Source organism: Magallana gigas, chromosome 5 (genome assembly GCF_963853765.1).
Source record: "Magallana gigas chromosome 5, xbMagGiga1.1, whole genome shotgun sequence".
NCBI classification, from domain to species: Eukaryota; Metazoa; Mollusca; class Bivalvia; order Ostreida; family Ostreidae; genus Magallana; species Magallana gigas.
The window spans coordinates 36,033,411-36,055,575 of NC_088857.1; the positions used below are offsets into that span (position 1 = coordinate 36,033,411).

The 22,165-nt window shown below is 32.0% G+C and overlaps 1 protein-coding gene across 3 annotated transcripts in view; it reads right to left on the reverse strand.

Moving 5' to 3' along the window:
* The window catches only part of LOC105336854 (uncharacterized), a 48,399-nt gene that overhangs the window by 9,881 nt on the left and 16,353 nt on the right, over positions 1 to 22,165 (reverse strand). For 2 of the 3 annotated variants that reach the window (XM_034458491.2, XM_066084851.1), the window contains 15 exons: positions 21,942 to 22,040; positions 21,674 to 21,768; positions 21,225 to 21,419; positions 20,317 to 20,388; positions 19,730 to 19,835; positions 19,502 to 19,639; positions 6,822 to 6,885; positions 6,473 to 6,611; positions 6,290 to 6,342; positions 6,022 to 6,130; positions 5,800 to 5,903; positions 5,537 to 5,639; positions 5,170 to 5,347; positions 1,734 to 1,803; positions 1,549 to 1,615 (listed from right to left, as the gene is read on the reverse strand). In XM_034458491.2, the coding sequence (XP_034314382.1) occupies positions 1,549 to 1,615; positions 1,734 to 1,803; positions 5,170 to 5,347; positions 5,537 to 5,639; positions 5,800 to 5,903; positions 6,022 to 6,130; positions 6,290 to 6,342; positions 6,473 to 6,611; positions 6,822 to 6,885; positions 19,502 to 19,639; positions 19,730 to 19,835; positions 20,317 to 20,388; positions 21,225 to 21,419; positions 21,674 to 21,768; positions 21,942 to 22,040 (1,592 nt within the window). The remainder of the gene's footprint in view (positions 1 to 1,548; positions 1,616 to 1,733; positions 1,804 to 5,169; positions 5,348 to 5,536; positions 5,640 to 5,799; positions 5,904 to 6,021; positions 6,131 to 6,289; positions 6,343 to 6,472; positions 6,612 to 6,821; positions 6,886 to 19,501; positions 19,640 to 19,729; positions 19,836 to 20,316; positions 20,389 to 21,224; positions 21,420 to 21,673; positions 21,769 to 21,941; positions 22,041 to 22,165) is intronic. The other variant, XM_066084852.1, reaches the window with a different exon arrangement.

A 22,165-nucleotide genomic window follows, 5' to 3' on the forward strand; every position in this document is an offset into this window, starting at 1 on the left:
CTCCACCTCCCCCCACGGATTAGGATTTCCATGATTTTGGGAATTAGGGTTTTTTAGGGTTTTTCCTCAATATTTCTGAGGATTAGTCTAGCCCCCCCCCCCCCCCCCCCGCTTTCAATTTGCTTCCGACGCCAGTGAATCATGATACAGTCATACATGCAGTAAAGTCTGAAATGCATGTAAATAATTAAACAATTATTATATTAGACTTAAACTCCAAGTGGGTTTTACTTGTTATTATCAACTGTAGAATTTTTAAAAAAAAAATTCCTGTGTACATGTGTTGGCGTGGTACATGTATTAAAAAAGAAATGAATTAGCTCTAAACTTCAGGTTGTACGAATATTTGGTACGATTTGTAAAAATTTACAACGACTTTACCTTAATTTGTTTGCTTAATTAGTTAATGTACCTCAAGGTTCATTCAAATGATAACTAAATGATTTAAGAAGGAGTCTTACAAAATAGGTATATTAATTTATTTTACTAAATAATTATAATTTACTTATCAGTTTTACTAACTCAGGTACACACAAATTGAAAAAAAATTCCCGCCGGGCTCCAGTTATAAACTCACGCTTCGTACTGTGTATATGTTATGTAACAGTCTTTTGTTCACTCCTGACAGAAAAAACCCTGCAATCCACACAGAATATACAGGCAAATCACAGAGGAGGTCACCTGGACAAAGAATGTATACACATGTATACACGTGCCCGAGTACCTAAGATTAATGATTTCATCATATGCATTAAACAAGATCAGACATCAGTTTTTCTTTTAAAATTCAATTAATTACTTAGTAAGGTTCTTAATCGCCTTATTTGCCACATTTGAAGATACATGTAGTTAGATGTATACATATAGTTTCAGTCACGCTGAAACCTTACTATACATTTTAGTATGTACGGATTCATTATCATTAGTCTAGAATTAAACTTAAACCTGTTGAAAATAAATGATATCACTATTAAACTCAAATCAATTTTAGTAATAGTTTCAGCAATGCGTAAACCATTTGGAATCTTAACTTAAAGTTTCAGCATACTGAAACTTAGCGGAAATGTTCTGAAACTGATTCAATTTGATATTTCCATAATAATTTACACAACTTTTCACATGATTCAAATTTAGTTTCCGCATTGCGGAAACCATCAGGAATCTTAACTTAAAGTTTCAGCATACTGAAACCTAGCGGAAATGTTCTGAAACTGATTGATATTTCCATAATAACTTACACAACTATTCACATGATTCACATTTAGTTTCCGCATTGCGGAAACCATCAGGAATCTTATACTAAAGTTTCTGCTGACTGAAACCTAACGGATACTTGCTGAATCGATATAATGGTTTCCGCATTGCGGAAACTATACATGAAACTTCAACTTCAAGTTTCAGCAAGGTTTCCATCATATAGTTTCAGTTTTGCTGAAACTTGATTTTTCATCCAGTGTTAAAAAAACCAAGTAACGAGTAACAACATGATCATGTATCATTTAACTTTATTTTTCCGATATAATCAATATTAGCATACGTAGTACTTACAACACTTATTATACAGACTGGAATGATAAACATGTAGAGTGAACCGCTTTCCATGGACAACCAACAACTAAACAGACAAACGAATGCGTAAATATCTGATAAATTCATAATAGCGGGCGCGTATATCAATTTCTGAAAAAAAAGTTTTACAAAGTATTTAAAAATTTCGTAATATAAATACATACTAATATTTAAGGTGATAATCTTTTCCCCAGAACGCTCCAAGAGTTGTTGTTGTAATTATAACTGGAATGCCTAGAATCAGTGCATATAAAACTTGATCATATACTTTTTTTTTACATAAATGGACATTACTTTACTTAACCGTGCTTGTAAAAGGGAACTGTTACGAACTAAAATCATGTATTGAAATTACGGAACACATATATACTGATGGTTAGTCAAAATCAAGCAAGAATTTAAACAGTTATAAACATGAGTGGTTTTAGAACAGTAATACACGTTGATGCAGTGAGTCAATAACAAAAACAAATTGACCTATACATGTATTGCATATTTTGTTAATAATTGATGCTTTTTAATTTAAAATGCCCTTAAAAGTTGAAAACATCCAGGTGGGAATAACCTTTCAATACACACTAAGAATGTAAAACAAAACATTTATCTTTTGAAAAATTGGACAGCAATATCAGCATAAACATACCAGACATGTGTATGACAAATACCTTGATTTATATTCATGACATTTTGAGAGTGTTATACCAACAAGAGCGCAGAGGGCTCATTTGATATACAAGATTTAAGGTACGAGATTTGATGTTTGCAAATATGCGTGATTATGCTATATTTTTACACAATTGTGGGGAATATACCATGATGATTTACATTTAGAACTGTTAGGTGTCCTAAGAATAGTGCCTTCTATATTCTATAACTTCGATATTTGAGTTTGAAATTTTCTTGGTTTTCGTATATACCAGATTTAAATCACATTAACGAGACCATATCTGATTATTTTTATCCTGTAAATTTTTATAGAATTACTTGTATGTAGTTTAACTTTGATATAGATATTTTTTACATAAAAAAGTTTATTCTACATCCCGATTTCCAAGGTGGTCGTCTGGAAAGTTAAACATAGACCAAATAATCACATTTCTTATATTCTTAATTTTTTTTATAAATCTGTCCCAGGGATACATTTTGATTTCAAATCTATAAAAAATTTATAAAATAGAAACAAGATGATGAAATTTGAAAAAAAAAATAACCTCCTCGATCGTCTTATTTATGAATAATATCAAAGTTGATTTTTTCCATCTCATGTCTCTCTTAATTTGTCATATATAATGGGCAATAAAAATCATTTTTTTTTTTTACTGAATAACACTATTTTTACTATGTTTCTTATTGCGGTCTGTCAATACGTTATATATGTTTTCTTCTCGAAAAATCAAATGAGCGTGCCATGCCTTACGCAGGCTTTCTGAAAGTTCACAATATCGAACACGATCCTGTTGTATGTCCTATTGTAGTATTCTACTCGAGCTTGTTCATAAAATCACAATTTCTAAACTCATGAACACAAGAAGAAGGTTAATTTTTTTATTTAAACACAAAACAAACGAAAGTTATACTTTTGCATTTACAACTGCATTAAAATGATTAAATCTTAAAAGTCACACCCGCTCGAACTGTACTCGGATACATTAAATATACGAAAGATTTGATCAGTTTTTATGATCACAGATACGTTTAGTAAGTTTTCGTAATAAATTCAATTTTGTATCACAAACAAACATCTGTGAATGATAACATACTGTAAACGTACTACAGTTGGCTGTGTATTCTATTGAGCGCTTTCGGTGGAATGCGGCTTCCGCTAAATCAAGTACATCCGCAGGGGTGTTAAGGAAGCATATGGGCAATTTAGCGTCTTATTTTGACTGTTTTATTCAAGATCGTGAAATTAAATAATTACTTTGAATAAGATCAAAAACTTAGTAGGCCTATTATCATTTGAAATAGATGTCAGTGAAATAAAATCAGGTAGTACATTACTTCTACATTGGTGCATTATCACGTGACTACTATAAATAGATTATGTATATTCCTTAACATAAATTGAGATGGAACAACACTACCCCGCGGTATCTGAAATGAAATACACTTACGAAGTGAAGGCAAAACATCTAAGTTTAATCAAAACTGCTGCTAGAATTCTATGTCCTTTTTAATTAAATAGTTATTAATCCGGCTCTCGTACAACCTTCCTAACTTTTATAAAGTTTGCACGGAAAACGGTATGTTGCATCAAAACAACACACAACATTGGATTCTAGCAGCACTTCTCAATTTAAGATTAATCAAACTAACGATACGCATAAAATAAAATAAAAAGTTAAAAATAAACGGGGTAGTTTTGTTCGAGTCGGATTTTTATATCATAAACTACGACAGAGGAAAGCCTGGCCGAGAAATAAAAGTAATTTTACATACCTTTTAGCGAATGATTGATAAAACTATCATCTTTCCCAGTATTCTTATGTTCAACTCTCAATATATCACACCAGAATACTTTATTAGAGTTCTTAAATTAGTTATATTTTGAAGCTTTCCGATTAAATTCACACGACATTCAACTTTTGGACATACATCATGTGTCAATCTACGTAATACAAACTTATTTCTGAAAAAAAAATTGTCTTCAGTATTTTTTTATTTGTTGTTGGTCTACGTATCGTTGCTTAGATATTTAAATATGTACATAATAACTAAGATTTGAGATTTCACAGAATTACATTCAACTCAGATTAAATATGCTTCCTTAACACCCCCGCATCGCTAAATGCCATGTATATATGTTTAAGAATAGTCAAATTCAGAAAAAGCTAATTCATATCCACGCCAACTGATTAAATAGCTTAATACCGCGAAATACCGTACACGCCAATTATAAAACGTTTACATGCTTGATATTTAGCAGATTGTAAAGGGATATAATGCATCATAAATTAAAAAAGAAATTCAATAGTTGGGATACCAACTGAAGCGCCTTAACCAATCGTTTATATGAACAAGTAAACCTGTAAAACGCCAAATACTGTAACAAAGGTGAAGGCTATTTGAAAGTGCACAAAAAGTTTGTATAAGTATTCCTCAACAATAAGATTATAAAATGTACCCTACGTCGTAATTTAAAAATCAAGGTTGAGTATGCGTACTCACTGCAACGGGTCTGCCTAACTTTTGTTTTGTCCTTACAGAAATTAACAGAGAATAATATACGATCTACCATGATTTGCGATGATATATGGTTTTTATCCAAAGGCTTGTGTGTTTTCTATCCCCAAGCCTTGGTTAAGGGATAGAAAACACACTACAAGTTGGATAAAATCAAAACAAAAACGTACCTTTACACTTTTCAACCAAACAATGCCGTTTCTTTTTCGTTCTACGTCAATCATCCCCCTATAGCTATGTCATGTTTAACTATTATGTCATGTGGCGTAGGAACATTCATTGTAATATCAAAAATATATCCCATGGGTGTTATCCACCGTATATTGAGATAAACATGTGATAAATACTGTATATTCACTTTTATACAATTAAGCCCGGTTGTGGTTCATATAAAACAAGGAGTGTTCAATCACTTACCCCATATGGCTAACAGAAACCAGTGGACTCTTGATATAGACTTGAAGTTGTTTGCCACATACATGGCGTAGTACGTTACTGTAATACTCAAGAAGTAATAAACTCCCATTCCTAGCATACTGAAGAAGGTGACCAGAAAAAAATAATGAATAATGGCCGTAGTTGCGATGCAGACACCCTAAAATATCAAAAAGTGAAATAACTTTTTTTTCTTTCAACAATTATACGCTTGTACATTTCTGAACACATTTTTGAGATGAAACACGACATTTGTGTTTCATATTATGTATTATGTAAGTTGTAGTATAATGTTTTCTCGAGCTAACCTTCATATATCTGAACTGGCTGTGGGTGCTTTAAAGTTTACCTCATTTCCTGTCTGTTCCACAGCAGATATAAAAATCACGTAGGACAGAATCAACGATCCACAGAGATTTATCATGATAATGTTCTGGTCACTTTTAATGTATCTGAAATATACATATAGGTTGTAACTATTAAGTAATTGGCTAATTTCTAATGGTTTCTGTTTCTTGTAGTTCTTAGGCTTTTTCTCTATCATGTTATTTAGGTTCGTATATTCAAACGAATTATAATAAACTACTAGTATTTTTTATACTTAAAAAGTACCTCCAAGTCAAGATGTAGATAACACAAGTAAGAGCTGTAAATGATATGGAGAGAATAACACCAACCAGGGACATTGTTTTTAACGATTGTTTGTCTTCTGTCGCCTAAACATAAGAAATCTTGTATTGCAATTTATTTACATATTATTAAATTTGAAAATTTTTATTTCCAACGCCATCTTAAATTTCTTTTTGATCCAAATATTCAAAAGCATTAACTTACAGAAGAATATGGTCTCATCAGAATGGCAAAGTTGGTAAGATGGTTGCACTGACAAACTGTTCTTGTAAAATCACTATGGCTCACTTTACATCCTCTTTCTGTCCATTTGCTAGATACATGTAAAACAGCACGACATCATATTTTAGTAATGATTAAGTGATAAGTTGCATTTTGTATCAAAATATATATTGAAAAAAATATAATTATAAAAGTTACTGGATAGTGATAGGCATGCAAGTGTTATTAAAAAAGTTTAAAACAACTCTACCTTAGGGGAAAATCCCAAGAAACACAAACTGCATGCATTTCAGTAGATTCGTTCTGTTCATGTATAACAGGTAACCAATTATACATTGTTGACATATTCAGTATGAAAACAAATTATAAATTGTATTAAAATGGATTTCTTATTCTATTTGGTGCAATATTGGAAATAATTTTGATATCTTACATTTTTTAAGTGTCCAAACGTTAGATTTAGAGGCGGTTTCAATACTCCTAAATCATTTTGTGTTGTAAGGGACAGTATTGGAGAATTTACAAATTCTTTTTTCTTCGATGTCTGTTCTGATTTTCCTTCCATTGGATCCCTGTTATATTTTGGTTAGATCGATATAAATCATAGCTTTGTAACGTATTATATGCACAAAACATTCATCTGTAATGTCACAGTTTCCTATGTAGGACACTAGTATAACAACTCAAAAATAATTACTAACATTGATAAAAGAAATAGAAGAGCAATTTAATGAAGTGATATTAAACACTGGACCACTATTCATTAAGAAAGCTGAACTTACCTTACTGATTTAGATGGTAAAATATCTGACATCGTTTTATATATCACAGCTACATAGTTGATTGCTGTACGAAACAGGTTCATTTAGAAAACATATAGTCAGAAACGAATACACATATTTAAGGTGACAATGCAAACATTAGATTATTGCTTAGAACTCCCAAATTTCATAGATAAGAAATAACTTTAGGATATACTGTTATAATACAACACTTTTGAATAAACTGCATGTGATTGGGATTTCATGTTTTTATAGTCAATCATATATTCCTTGTAACAAACAGAATTTAATCACCACAATGTGATTAAAATCAGTTTCTTCTTTTTTCACTACAAGAGGATCTGAAGAAATCCCACTTAAAATCACTTTCTGATGACCTTTGTTTAACAATATAATGTCAGCGATCTAGAGACGGTGCATTAGTTGAAAATAGACGTCCTACGGGAACCAAAAAAATGTATTCGAATAACTTCTGAAACAAGTAACTATAAAATGGAACCGATGATTTGATTGGTCAAAACAAATTTTTATTAAAAGGTGACCTCAAGTTGGGTTTCTGTAGACCCTAGTGTAGCAATAAGCGTTGTAGCAACCTCTAATGATACAACGTCCACTAATGATATAATGTTTCATTAGTGGTCAGGATGTTGACCACTAATGATATAATTTTATCATTAACGAACAACCTAACCGTCCGCTAATGATATAATTTCAGATTTGTATCATTAGCGGTCAAAAAACGTAACCTCTAATGATATGGAAAAAAACTGAGAAATAAGTACTACCTTGACCACTAATGATATACATTTGCACACATTTTCAATTGCATTAATTTAGTGGATGGATTTGAAACCTTTAATGATATAACATGATAAAAGATTATATATATATATATATATATATATATATATATATATATATATATATATATATATATATATATATATATATATATATGTATATATGGGTTTGTTAATTATAGATTAGAACAACAAGGAATATCAATTAAAGTTGGTTGAATAAAAACTACTTAAACAATAGGGATCATGTCGTTGTAACAAAGAATATTAGCCCAATTAAAAATTGGCCCGCGTTTCATTTTTCAACATTGATTATTGATTCGGGGAGGGGGTGGGGGTGGGGTTGGGGGGCTTTTTTAACGTTGAAAACTGAGACCAAAAGTCGTGAAATGTATACCCGGATTTCATTTTTCAACATTGATTATTGATTTGGGATATTGGGGGCGGGGGGAGGGGCGGGGACTTTTTTAACGTTGAAAACTGAGACCAAAAGTCGTGAAATGTATACCCGGATTTCATTTTTCAACATTGATTATTGATTTGGGATATTGGGGGGCGGGGGGGGGGGAGGAGGAGGGGCGGGGGCTTTTCTAACGTTAAAACTGCGACCAAACGTCATTTTTCAACAGCTCAAAAATATTTTTTTTTCTAATCTCTGATGACCTCACACGTTGAAAATTGACCAACTACAGGTTTTTGAACTGTCTCTGAAATGGAACTTGCTCTACCTAATTATTTTGTATCTGATAAAAAATTTCAGCTCCATGTTTTAATTCCTAATATTGTCCGATATTCATGCCGATATGGATTTTTGTTTTTGTTTGTTTTTGTTTGGGGTTTTTTCCCGATAGCAACATTTTGTTATTAAGACTAAGAACTCTGTCTCTTGTTGTTAAACTGTGTAGATAGAGCTAAAAGGAATATATGTCAAACAACATCGTCTCAAGCCATGGTCCGGTGTCCGTTTATATATATATATATCTCTCCACCATGATCGTTCATGTTGACCGTGGTTTGCTAAGATTGTCAAACCAATACCGGCCGTTTATGTTATATTTCCGGTAAATCGCTTCAACTTTAATTTATTTTGAGAAGTCATGATAATTAACTGACAGCACAATAATGAGCAGTTTTCATATTTTTATCAGACAAGTCGCGATCAGTGATTATTTAATTAATTCAACTTAACAATAACTTTTCTTAAACTTGCAAGATTAACACAATTATGATTAATAAGCTACTTATCTTGATTTGACAGAAAGAAATATTGTGTTCAATACAGATACAAACACTACACAGAAACTTTTTAGTGGGTGTGTTTAGGGAGTATTGGACATTTATGACGCATTCGCCGGCGTAACGAGGAATCTTGACCCGGGTTGAAATTTGACCCGGATATCATTTTTCAACGTTGAAAAATTGATACCAAAAGTCGTGAAATTATACCTGGGGTCAGTTTTCAACAGCTTGAAAAATATTTTTCAAACTTCTAAGGACATCGACACGTTGAAAACTGACCCTGTTGAAAATTGACTCCGACTTCAGAGTTTTGAACTGTCTTTGAACAGAAGTGTAACTTGCTCTTCACAGTTTAATTGTACATGTGTGTACTTAAAAGTTTCGGTTTCAAAACTTTAACTCTTTCATACTATCCGCTATATTTGCCGTCTTGGGTAATTTGACATTTCAAAGGTTGATTTTTCTGACTTCAATCATTTAATATTTCATTTGACTGAAAACGTGGTATGTAGCAACCTCTTTTATTATACTTTCATGTTAAATACTGAAATCTGATTGGTTTAGACGCAGTTGATAATTTGTTCTATTACCCTCAGCGTTAGCAACACACTTGGCAACGGGTAACACAACGAATTGTTACATGCGCGTAAATTATGCGCGTACAGTTCGCCGTAGAATTCACGTCATTTCTATACAAAAGCAGAAAAATTTCTTTAAAATTAAGACATTCAGTATAATAAAATAAATAGTGCCCATTTGGGAGGATAACAGTTGAAATTGACACCCCTCGAAAACCATTGTCAACCTCCGCTTCGCGTCGGTTGACAATGGTTCTCTCGGGGTGTCAATTTCAACTGTTACCCTCCCAAACAGGCACTATTTATATAATGATACATGTACACTGTCCACTAACGATATAATGTTGCATTAGTGGACAGAATGTTGACCACTAATGATATAATTTTATCAAACCCGGGTCAATTTTCAACCCGGGTTAACATTTTTTTGTTACACCGACATAATCACCATTGTTGAAGTAGTTTTAATTCAACCAACATTATTTCATATTCTTTGTTGTTCTAAGGTATAATTAATAAACCCACATATTCAACTTAACAATAAATTAGTGATTCAATTGTGCTACAGACCATAATAGCAAATAGTCTTGTGTTGTCTATGGTTTAATTCTAAAATTCTTCAGAAATATTTTTTTTACAAGCTAACCACTTTGAGTTTAATATACCCGGTAATCATTTTTGGTACAAGTTAACTATATCTGGTCAATCACTCACTTCCTGTCAGCCTTGCTGACCAGTCCGGTCTCACTTTGTCAATCGTCTTCAATCTTGTTAGATGCGTGCCTCGAACCACTAAGTAAGTCTTTTTTACTGAAGTAATTGCTCAAATTTGTTAGTATTAAATTGTATTTTTGAAGTATAGTTACAGATGGAAATTTATTTTACAGATAAAACATTCTTAAAAGTATGGCACACCATTATGGTCTTTAAAGTAATTTACAGTTAAAGGTATAAAGTTAAATTCTATATTTTCCTATTTAGTAATTTGTTATTTCTATTTGTTGTAGTTTTTTACCAATATTATTCATGACGGCAACGTTTCCACACAAAATAAAATATGAAACCCGTGTGACTTTTGTTTGCGTTGTGCAAGGTTAGCTATCTGCCTGCACCAGGCAGAATAAGTCTTATGAATTGGACCTTTTTCATGTTAATAAAATCCCGCTAAAAGTTTATCAATAATGTTTTAATATCGTAAAATTGCTTTTCTTCAAACTTTCTTCAACTAAAAATATTTAGCACAACTCCTTTTTGATTAATGATAATCAATTTGGATCTTCAAGTAAACAGACAAAGTCATAAATGGTATGTATTTTGTCTGTATGCGACTATTTCAGTTCAAGTAAAAAGGCAAAATATCAGGGTAATGTCAGAATGGTGTATTCTACAATAAAGGACAAAATACATGTATATGATCAAATAACGCCCCCCCCCCCCCCCCCCCCCCCCGACCAAAAAAAATAAAAAATAAAAAAATTAACCAATTCTTATGCAGTATCGTATGAAAATCAAATCAAATATATATATATATAATTTTATATTAAATTATATCATATTATATCATTAAAGGTTGCAAATCCATCCACTAATGCAATTAAAAATGTGTGGAAATGTCTATCATTAGTGGTCAAGGTAGTCCTTATTTCTCATTTTTTTTCCATATCATTAGAGGTTACGGTTTTTGACCGCTAATGATATAAATCTAAAATTATATCATTAGCGGACGGTTAGGTTGTTCGTTAATGATAAAATTATATCATTAGTGGTCAACATCCTGACCACTAATGCAACATTATATCATTAGTGGACGTTGTATCATTAGAGGTTGCTACAAAGCGTTGCAATTGTAACCCCTAATGCAATATCATGATACAATATCATATCATAAAATATAAAAAAATTGATACAATATCATATCGTATCATATAACTTTTTACAATATAACATATGATAAATTCTTGCATTAACAGTTGACAACATCAACCGCTCATGATAAATCGCCGCTTAATGATACAATTTTATCATTAAGCGTTGCAAATGCACAGCAGATCTAACGCTTAATGAAACAAGCCAACAGCTACATTGTCAACCCCTAATGATACAAACATTTATATCATTAAGCATTGCATTTGCACTCTTAATGATATAACAATATATCTAAATGTAGAACACTGGTCTGCAATGAACGTACGGCTTGTTGTGAATGTCTTTAATGGTTATAATATAAGTAAACGTTATATGCATCTATAAAACTCAATCAAAATCGAATTTATATCATAAAACTCCTCCCTCACTTCTTAATAATACATTACGATGTTACTGCACATGCGTACATGCACATGTGTATGCGTCCATGGACTGTTGCCAAAATCTTTAGTAAAGAGAATTTTCTTTAAAAAACAACTACAATGGCACCAGTATATCATTCATATGCATAAAGGTAGAACATATCTAAGTATGTATAGGTTAACACCATACTTTTCAAAATATCATTTTTATGTCCCTATGAGAATGCTAAGAGATGTGATTATTTTATACCCGTTAAATGATAGCACAATTGATACATTTAAACCAAATATGTATGTTTTAAACATCTTAATATAAAGAAAAATGCTAGGGCAAGTTACCAAATAGCGATCTATGTCACAGAATAACATACATGTATTTGTTTTGATTTAAAAAATTACAGTAGAAATAAGTGTCATATTCAGAAAAAAACAATATTGTCCCCAAGCACTTTAAAAAAAATTATATAAACAGACTTACTTACAAAAATGGTTAAAGAATAAGTCTTACAAAGTCAGTTGGTATTCGACATGGTCAATTCATGGCTAAATAACTTATCTAGAAAAAATAAATTTAAGTCTTAGCTAAATATTCATTTTGTGTACACTTTTAATCATATTGCAGTCTGAAAGCACTGGCATCACATTTATCTAATAATATTATAGCATGCGAGTACAGTCTGCTGACATTCATCGTCAAACATTTTAAACATTTTTTATTGATAACAATACTTTAGAAAAGATTTCTGGTGATCAATTAAATTTAAGTGTCAGTCGTAGAGTTATAAGCAAAATACAGAGCTCACAATGCTTTGTCATGTAAATAAGGCGAATGCCATGCTTTAGTTTACATTGGTTCAATATACCGGTAAAAGTTATTTTTCAAGCTGATTTTTCTCTCTTATAACTCGTTTTAGGCAGAAATAAATAGTTCCTAGCGATTATTATATTTAATTTAAGTCTTGTGACTCTGTGAATTGTGAGCTCTGTATCTCGCTTATAAATTGGCGACTGAAACTCGATTTTTGGTTGACAATCTAAATTTCCTTACTGAAAAACTGAAGGATAGGGTGGGACCACAAATGTGAGGTGGGGTCGAAGTGTTAAATGGCAGAATATTATAGTGAAAATCTTTAAAAATCTTTTTACCGAGAAAAAGATAAAGCTTATTTGGAAACAGATCTATGTAGTTTTGATTCTAGTTTATTCAAATCATGACCCCAGCCCCCAGGAGCAGGATAGGGCCACACTGGGGGATCAAAATTTTACATATTTGTTGCTCGGGTGAGTGTTATGACCTGGACTTCTTATTTCGTGATATTATGGGTTTAAAAACTGTTCAAAGCTGTTGAAAAGGATTTTGGTTTCTTGTATAAAATGTCTTAAAAAATCAATTATGTGCAGGAAAAATTTGTGTATTAGTTGGTCAATGACTTAAAAAAAACCACGCATAAAAAATAGATTTTTGAGATTAACATATAGCAGACTATATCTTTATAATGCACAAATTCATTCTGAAATGGCATCAAACCCCCTGACATTGATTAAAAACTAACAACGAGAGAGGCGTGGACCACATTGATCACCTAATATCATAAAACACTGGCCAAAACACATATATATACTGCTTAATAGAAAAGTTATGTATCTTATTCTACTTCAGCATAGAACACTTTTAACTTTGAATACTTTACTAGAGGATTTTTTAAAATCAATATTTGCTATTTTGATTTTCAAATAAGAATGCTTTAAAAAAAATTCACTGAATTTGAACTTTTGGTCTCCTTCTGTATAAGTTTTGCAGTAATTTTACTATTGGAAATAAATTGTTTTTAAATTTAAACAATTAATATATTCATATCTAATACGATGATTTCTATCAAATTTAAGAAGATAGAGGACACTGATCACGTGACTATCATTGCTTTGCTGCTTTGAAGTGCTAACTTTGTTACATGTAAATCATAAGTAATTTGATTTCATGATGTTTTGAGGTTTTTATTCAAGCAAATGAGGAAGTCAACATTTGCACAATGTAGTCTGCTTCTTTTTTTATTAACTATTTCCCCTCCTATACTAAAAATTCTCTCAGAGGGAACTGAGGATGCTGGTACTGCTAAAAAAATTGGCAACCTGTGATAAACGAGGGAAATAACTTTCATTTTTCTTTCACCATTCAAGTAGCGTAAGGTTGAAGTCGGCCTCTGTAAGTTTAGATCCAAAATATCTATTCAGTTCCATTTCTGCTGCTGCTGAGTTGTTCATTTTGGTTTCTCCTGTGAAAATAATATCAGCCAGCCAATTATCTGTATCAACAGACTTTTTCTGTATCTTTGAAGGTGGACTATAATCAATTTCCTCAACCGAATCTTTAACTACCAGTGTGGGGGGGAGGGAAGTCTAGGTCCATTTTCCTCTTGTGGCATGGGGACGGTTTTCTCATCTGGTTTACTAGTATCCGTTTCTTTTTTTAACATTTAAGGTAACATTCAAGGGTATCAAAATGTCAGGAAGCAACCTGAGTGCTGTGTCTCTGTCTTCTTGACTCAAAAATGTTAGGTCCTTTGCAAAAGGATTCAGTGCAGAACATAGCAATGAGATAGGTTCTGGTTTTGTTCTGTTCTTCATCTCAAAGGAAATCTTCTCCTTTACTTTCCTGTTACATGTAGAAGGAATGGCGTCCTCTCTAATTTCAACTGCACGATATAGTTTTGTTACCATTGGTAGGACTTTCTGAATTGTTGGTGTGGTTTCAGAACATACTATAGTAGTTTCCTTTTTAAATGGGTCCAGAATGTGAACAAGACTTTCTACAACTGCATGTTCATCAAAGGTAAAAACACAATGTTGACGCTGACTTCGACAGACTTGGTTCATTTGCAAGAGCCATTCGACATGGATATCGCTCAAGAAGTCTGTGCAACATGTAGAGTGTCGAGTTCCACCTGTGACAACATCAATCACTAACTTGTGACCTACAAGCTTTTCATCCAAGAGTAATCTTTGCTCTGCTTTTAAAATTTTAGAAACACTGCTTGACTGATGAAAGAATGTAACAATCTTGCGAGCCTTGCCCAAAATTCTACCAACCTCTGGAAAAGCAAGGGCATTTTATACTATAAGGTTGATTCTGTGTCCATAACAGCCAAAGCGTTGCATTCCTAGGATTTCATATGCCCCTTACTCATTTCTAGCATTGTCCGTTGTAGCAATAAATTCAGAGATGGACCAGTCTGCTTGAACTTTTTTCAACTCCAAAGCAATGTTTTCTGATGTGTGAACATTTTCCATCTTTATAGTACCAAGAACTGCATTTTTAGGACCCAATCATGGTCTATGAAATGAACAGTGGTGGTAAAATATAAGCATGTGTGATTGCAACATTAGGAGAGTTCTTTAGATCCTCTTTTAACTACACAACCATTTCATCTTTTATTTCTGCAAACGGCTAAAGATAGTTTTTCTACTTGGTAGTTTGTATCTGAAACAATTTTTAAAAAATCTTAATTTCATTTTAAATTCTATATTTGATGTAAAAATTTGGAAAATTGAAATTATTTGAGTGTTTTGAACTAAAATATTAGTAATAGTAATTTTTTAAATGAAAATTTTTTAATAAATTTTCTATTAAATGAGGTAACTGGTATGTTAAAAAAATTACCTTGGATCCAGAAGTCCCACAAACGATGTGAAATAATTATTGTCCACAATACTTACTGGCAACATTTTCCCAGCAACCAGCTTTGCTAGAGCATCATCAATATTTTTTTGCCTCTCGGGAGAAATTTTCCCCTTCGGTGTGGACCTACATAATTGCTTATGGTGCTTTGGATTGGGGTTTTAAAATCTGTAACTTTGTTCGATGATTCTCCAAGGTGTTCAGACTTTAATGCGATTTTTAAAGTCCGTTGTTTTTCTTAAGATTAAATAATACTGTTGTAAGTACCAAATGAATACTAAACAGTAAATACGATTGTTTATATACCAGCAACGATAGAAATAATTACAGATTTAAGATAGTAGGACAAAATATCATAATCACCTTTATTGGCATATTTTTTAAAACATAATCGGCAAACTGCGTAGGTCATATCCAAGTTGGCTTTTGTAGCTGTCCCTCGTTTTTCTTTAAAAATCCAAAATACTTCCACATCGTGGAGTTAACGTTTGGATTTGGATATGGAAATATTTCCTGGGTAATATTATTGTTTGGATCATGATTTGCGGCATTTGCCTCGTCCGTGAGGCTTGCACATGGTGCCGCTTTGTTTAACCCTTATTTCGTTTTAATGTTTGAAAAAAAGTCAAGTCGTACGAAGAATTTTCGTAAATTACGTTTTTTTTTTTAAATTTTAAAATTTCGTAAATATAATCGCTTATAATAGAAGATGTAATTGTCATTACTGTTTAATGAAAAGGAAATAAATGTGAAGTGATAATTATTCAATCGCATGCATTGTCCCACGTTTGCTATAACTATATATGAAACATGCATTTTATTTTTTATATTAACGATGAGAGTCGCCATCTTCGGATGCTTATACGTGAAGCGAGCTTCTTATTTTGCAGACTTTGCCATGCCATTTGAAGTAGAGTGGTTCGGAGTGGTATGACAGCCTCCCAACCCTGCTCAAACCTAATCTCCAAAAATAGTGCGATACAGCCCGGACATCGTTGTAGTTTGTTTGGGGGGTAACGACCTTTCCAGTGGAGCAGAGCCGTCTACTGTCATTCACTGTCTGACAAGAGAAATTTGACACAAAGAGGAAAACCGTCAACAATAAGATAAAGAAAATCCTTGTCAGAACCTTCATCAGAATAGAGTCAGGTTTCCCAGACACGATCTACCAGACGAAATCCATTTCAACGATGCTGGGTCTGTCATATTCATGCTTTCCATAAGGTGACAGTAAAGAGTCGCTCCTTTGAGTAGACAATAAACGGCACTTTTAAGGGCCTTTCACATTTTTCGAAAAGCTACCTCATCAAAGCAATCAGAACATGTCTAACAACGGCCCAAAATGGCACACCCATCAAGTTACAACAATCTGAAATTCGTAATGAAAACAAAAATACAAGTAATATTTAAGACACCAACATCAGCCCTCAGGTCCATGTACATGTACGACGTGATACAGATTTTGTCATACATTAATCTGTATAACTATTAATAGTATTTATTTAAACGTACATTCCTGTTGGCGGACATTTTGTCACGTTTTTTCACAATGTTTAGCGTAGGCATAATACAATTCTTTAAAATTAAAATTCGGCGAACGTAATGTTACGACTTTTCGAAACTAGGCAACCTTTTTTTTTAATTGCGGAAATTATGTTTCGACATACATCAAGTAGGCAGACATTATGCAACAATGTTCACAATGTTTTGCGTAGTCATAATACGATTTCTCCAAAATTTCAAAGTGGCGGACATAATGTTACGACTATTAAAACATAACATTTTTTTAATGGCGGATATAGTGTTACGTGTTAGCGGATGTTATGCCATTTTATTTTTCAATTTTAGCCAGGTCATTATATAATCTCTTTAAAAATGTAACGGCGGACATATTATAACAACTTTTGGAAAAAAAAAAAGAATATTTGAAATGGCTAAGATAATGCTATGACATACATTACAGTCCGCAGACATTATGCCACAATTTTTAGCGTGGTCATAATCATTTATGATTTCTCCAAAAGTTAATGCGGCGTAACTTCAAAATTGGATAACACGTTTTAATGTCGAACATAACGACTTACAATTTAAACATGCATTCATGATGGCGGACATTATACCACAATTTATAATATGGGCATAAAACGATTTTTTTTTCAAAATTTAAAGGCGACAAACAAAATGTTACGACTTTTAAAAGATATAAGTGATCATTTTTTTTACTGGTAGACATAATGTTGCGACACATTTCCTATTTGCAGACATTACGCCATATTTTTCACAGATTTTAGCGAGGACAGAATACGTTTTCTACAAAAGTTAAGACGGGAGACAGTATGTAACGACAAATAGAAAACAGGAGTACATTAAGGCGGTGAACATATGGTAATGACTTTTGGGGGAATATACGGAATTTTTGTAAAGGCGGACATTATGTGATGATCTTTTAGAAAATGTGGCGGACATTTCGTGATGGCAGACATACATGTAACGTGACGATTTTTTCAAAAAAGTGGCGGACATTTCGTGATGGCGGACATAACGTGACGATTTTTTTAAAAAAGTGGCGGACATATCGTGACGGCGGACATGACGTGACAGCGGTAACGCGTTGGGCTTCAAGACGTAATGATTTTATAACCAAGAGTTCGGAACCTGCTGTCAGCGACTGTAAGGTTTTCGTAGTAAACATTTGCCGTGCTCTATTTCGGCATAGCATGCTTACGCTAGATAAACCCTTTGTATACCTTGCGACAATAGATGAGTATATAATATATAGCAACAAACTGACAGGAGACATTATAATATATGACTTGATATTATATTGTGTAATATGTTACATTCTTTTGGTAGTGTTCCGTATAAATACGCAATTGTATTCCATAATATATGTTATGATAAAATAAAGTATCCTACATTTATTTACAATTTTGTATTATACAATTACACCTACAAATAACATTAAATATTTTAATAAAAATAAACACAGATAACTGTAGAAATGTTAACAAAAAACCAAGGTTTTTAAAGTATTCGTTAATATATAGGTACAGTTTAAGTTATATTTCCTCTGTCAAAAGCGATTCTTAAAAATATCACATGAAATTCAAATGTAACATAAATTTGCACGAAAATACTCATAAACTAAGAATCTATACAGAGTTTCCAAATTAAACTTTCATAAGTGTGAGTCATAGACAGTACGTTTTCCCGTAATTTTTATAAAACTGAGCAGAAAATACTACTTAATTCATCGGTGTTTTTTTGACAATAGAAAACTGTGTCTGCAGTTGTCGATGAAACTAACATTTTTATTATGTGATATTTCATTTAAACATATTAATTTCATTATTAGCGATGGCTGAAGACACATTTTCCTCTTCATAAAACTACGAGAAAATGCACCGTTTTCATCACTTTCGTCTTAATCTTGAAAATATGCCGACATTTTGAAGTCATGATTATTTGCTTGAAACAAGATAAAAGTGTATTACTTGGTACTTTATATACACACATATTCAAGATAGTCTATGTGTATTTTCATCAGATTAAAACAACTTTTGAAGTTTAAGGCGAATATTGAAAAACAACTGTCCATTTTCTCTCTGTAATAGCTGTGCAAGTCTAATTTTCCTGGCATCAATCCTTGTCTTTCTTTCCTAGACTTAAAAAAATGGGTAGAGTTCTACATTTTGGTATGTTATTATATCATTAAGAGTGCAAATGCAACGCTTAATGATATAAATGTTTTATCATTAGGTGTTGACCATGTAGCTTTTGACTTGTTTCATTAAGCGTTAGGTCTGCTGTGCATTTGCGACGCTTAATGATAAAATTGTATCATTAAGCGGCGATTTATCATTAGCGGTTGATGTTGTCATCTATTAAAACAAAACATTATAGCATTAAGGGTTGCAATTGCAATGCTTAATGATATTTGTATCATTAGAGGGCGTTTTATCATTAGAGGTTAATACATAGTATCAATTAAAAAATTGAGCAAATGGAGGATCGATCTGATATTAAACTGATTGTAAATCACCGCAGCGTAATTGTAAATAGGTAATAATTTTAATTCGGTAATAATTTTAATTTATACCCTTTTCCGATTTCGTGTCTTGTTTTGGTAATTCAAGAAATGTTGGAATTTGTTCGAAATTTCCAGAAACGTTGTTGGTGGATATTTCTGGGAAACGTATTCCAGTTTCATCTATTTTGGTTTGGTTTATTGTCAGTTCTAGCGGGAAAACAATGAATATTTAAGTATGAAAAGTTCACTGCTAAAACTTTTTATTACTTTTAAACAAATTAATACGCGCAAGATTACCGAAATTTGAACCAGTAAATTGTGTTGTCGATACATTGTCGCTTTGCATTACAACCTCGCTTAGCCGTTCCATATTCTTTAGGATGGAGCTTGCGTCTTTTCCGGTCTAAAATTAAAACAAAAACAAAAACAAAAGAAAATCAAATCATATAATATTTGAAGACTTCAGATGCTATTTTGTTTATAAATAAAGACAGTTTACATACATACTACAATTATAGCCGATTATGTATAATTGTAGAGAAAGTTAAAGAACGCATGAAATACTCTTAAAGACAATATGGGTGTTAACTTCACTGGTTTTGATCATTTCATCCTTTCAAAAAGTTGTTACAAAATAAAGAATAATAAAGTATTGTTAGAAACATTGATCACACTCTCTTCTTTAAGACTTTGGCAAAAAGAGCTAAGACCTCTATTTTTTAATTCAAACTAGAAATCCTACTTTACTTTCCATTTCTGAATTTTATGGTTGGGTGTGTTAAATGTGTCACTTTTCAAATTGCTCATTCTGCAAGCTAAAATTCGTCTTAATAGACCTCTTTATGATGTTTAATAAGTTTTTAAATATTTGTATATACATTTACCTTATCACTGACCGTTGTCCACGATTTGGAGTTGTTAGCTGATAAAACGTTGTCAATAACAGCATAAAACACCTTTGAAATAAAATTCAATAATTTTACAAAATATATATAAAAAGCCATCACAACAAACTACCATAACAAAACATTATTGGTCTTTGTTAACGCACGTTTTTGAATAAATTATTATTCACAGTCCATATTGAATTTGTTTGTTAATTGTATGAATATATATGAGATTCAAACGTGACAAAAACTAAACGTGTTCTAAACAAATTTTCATAAAACTGCTGTTGATTTAAAGTAATTAGATTTTATGTAAAAAAAAAAAAAAAAAAAAAAAAAACTTCATTGAAAATCGAAAGAATGTCTGAAAACACCACTGAATCGAATTTTTTTTCGCATATACTGGATTGTTCAAGGTAACAGTTGGTAAAGCGCAGATTTGTTCTATAGTCCTTCTACACGCATGTCCTTTTAATGGCTAAATCATGAGAAAAATTTAGTCTTGTCTCTTTACCAGTTAATTAAAAAGGTTAACATGGTATATTACAGTGCATTGCTTATAACTTTAAGATTATATATAAACAATTGCATTGCAGATTTTAAAGCACCAAAATAGAACATTTATCAAATATACAATGAAATAAAAGTAAAGACGTTCAACAAAAATTATATGTTGTTTTCTTTGAATCTTTGTACAGGACATTAATAACAAAAAATGAATTAAGAAGCAAACTGATCTTGCTTGCTTGCTCTGAGGTAAATAAAAAAACGTGAATAAAGGCAATGGCGATTTTAAACTCATTGCCTAAAGTATATTTAATGCTAAACCACTATTACATTAACACTGGAAAAAATATTTATTATATATTAAAAATATCTTGTAGACATAAAAGTATATTAATGACCTCCTTCTCAATAGTCGACCCTGTGGAGTTAGTGACGTCGACAATTTTCTCCAAGATGTCAAGAGAGGAGCTCAGATCCCCAGCACTGAGTTCATTGGTAGATGATGTAATGTTCTTCATCATCTGTAATGTGTTGTTGACCGCCTTTTGAACTTTCTCGGTATTTTGTATTCCATCTTCTATTATATCATCCAACTGTGAATTTAAAATCCGCTTCAAACTGATGGCTCAATCAAACAATAAATGCGTCAAAATTACCATTTTTTTATGTGTCTGTTAATATATTTTTTATCAATATAGTATATTTACAGTTTATAAGTTACTGTTGAAATCCGCTTTAGAGGAATGACCCAACCAAACAAATTATTGTTTAAAAATCAATATATATATATATATATTTTTGATATATGTTAATATAGTTTTTATCCATTCAGTATTTGACAACTTACTTGTGATGATGCATCTGTAAAAGCTTTACTTGTACAGTTGATAAGGCTAGGAGATGCCCACATTCCATGTTGTTCACAATATCTTGTTGCAAATCCTAGATTCGGAATTGATGAATTTAATAAGTTGACATTTATCAAAGAAAGAATGATTCTCATTGTATTCATCAAGTTATTACTATGTATTATCTCCTCGCATTCTCATTTATCACGTTAATGTGTGGTTTATAAGTCAATTGTAAATAACGTAGACATAAAACAACACTGCCACCTTTCTGTTTTGCTGGACAAGGTTCCTGTTTAGTTGTTCCTGCCAATGTAGCATTCCACAGTTTACCTTCTGACCATTCACTTTCACATCTCTTTTGTTCTACAAAGATCAGTATTCAATGTTACATGAACTTTCCTTAAATGTATGAAATAGAATATCGAATTTGTTCATTTAGACTATTTCATTTTTCATAGTTTACTCAACAGCAAATCTGAATGAAACCA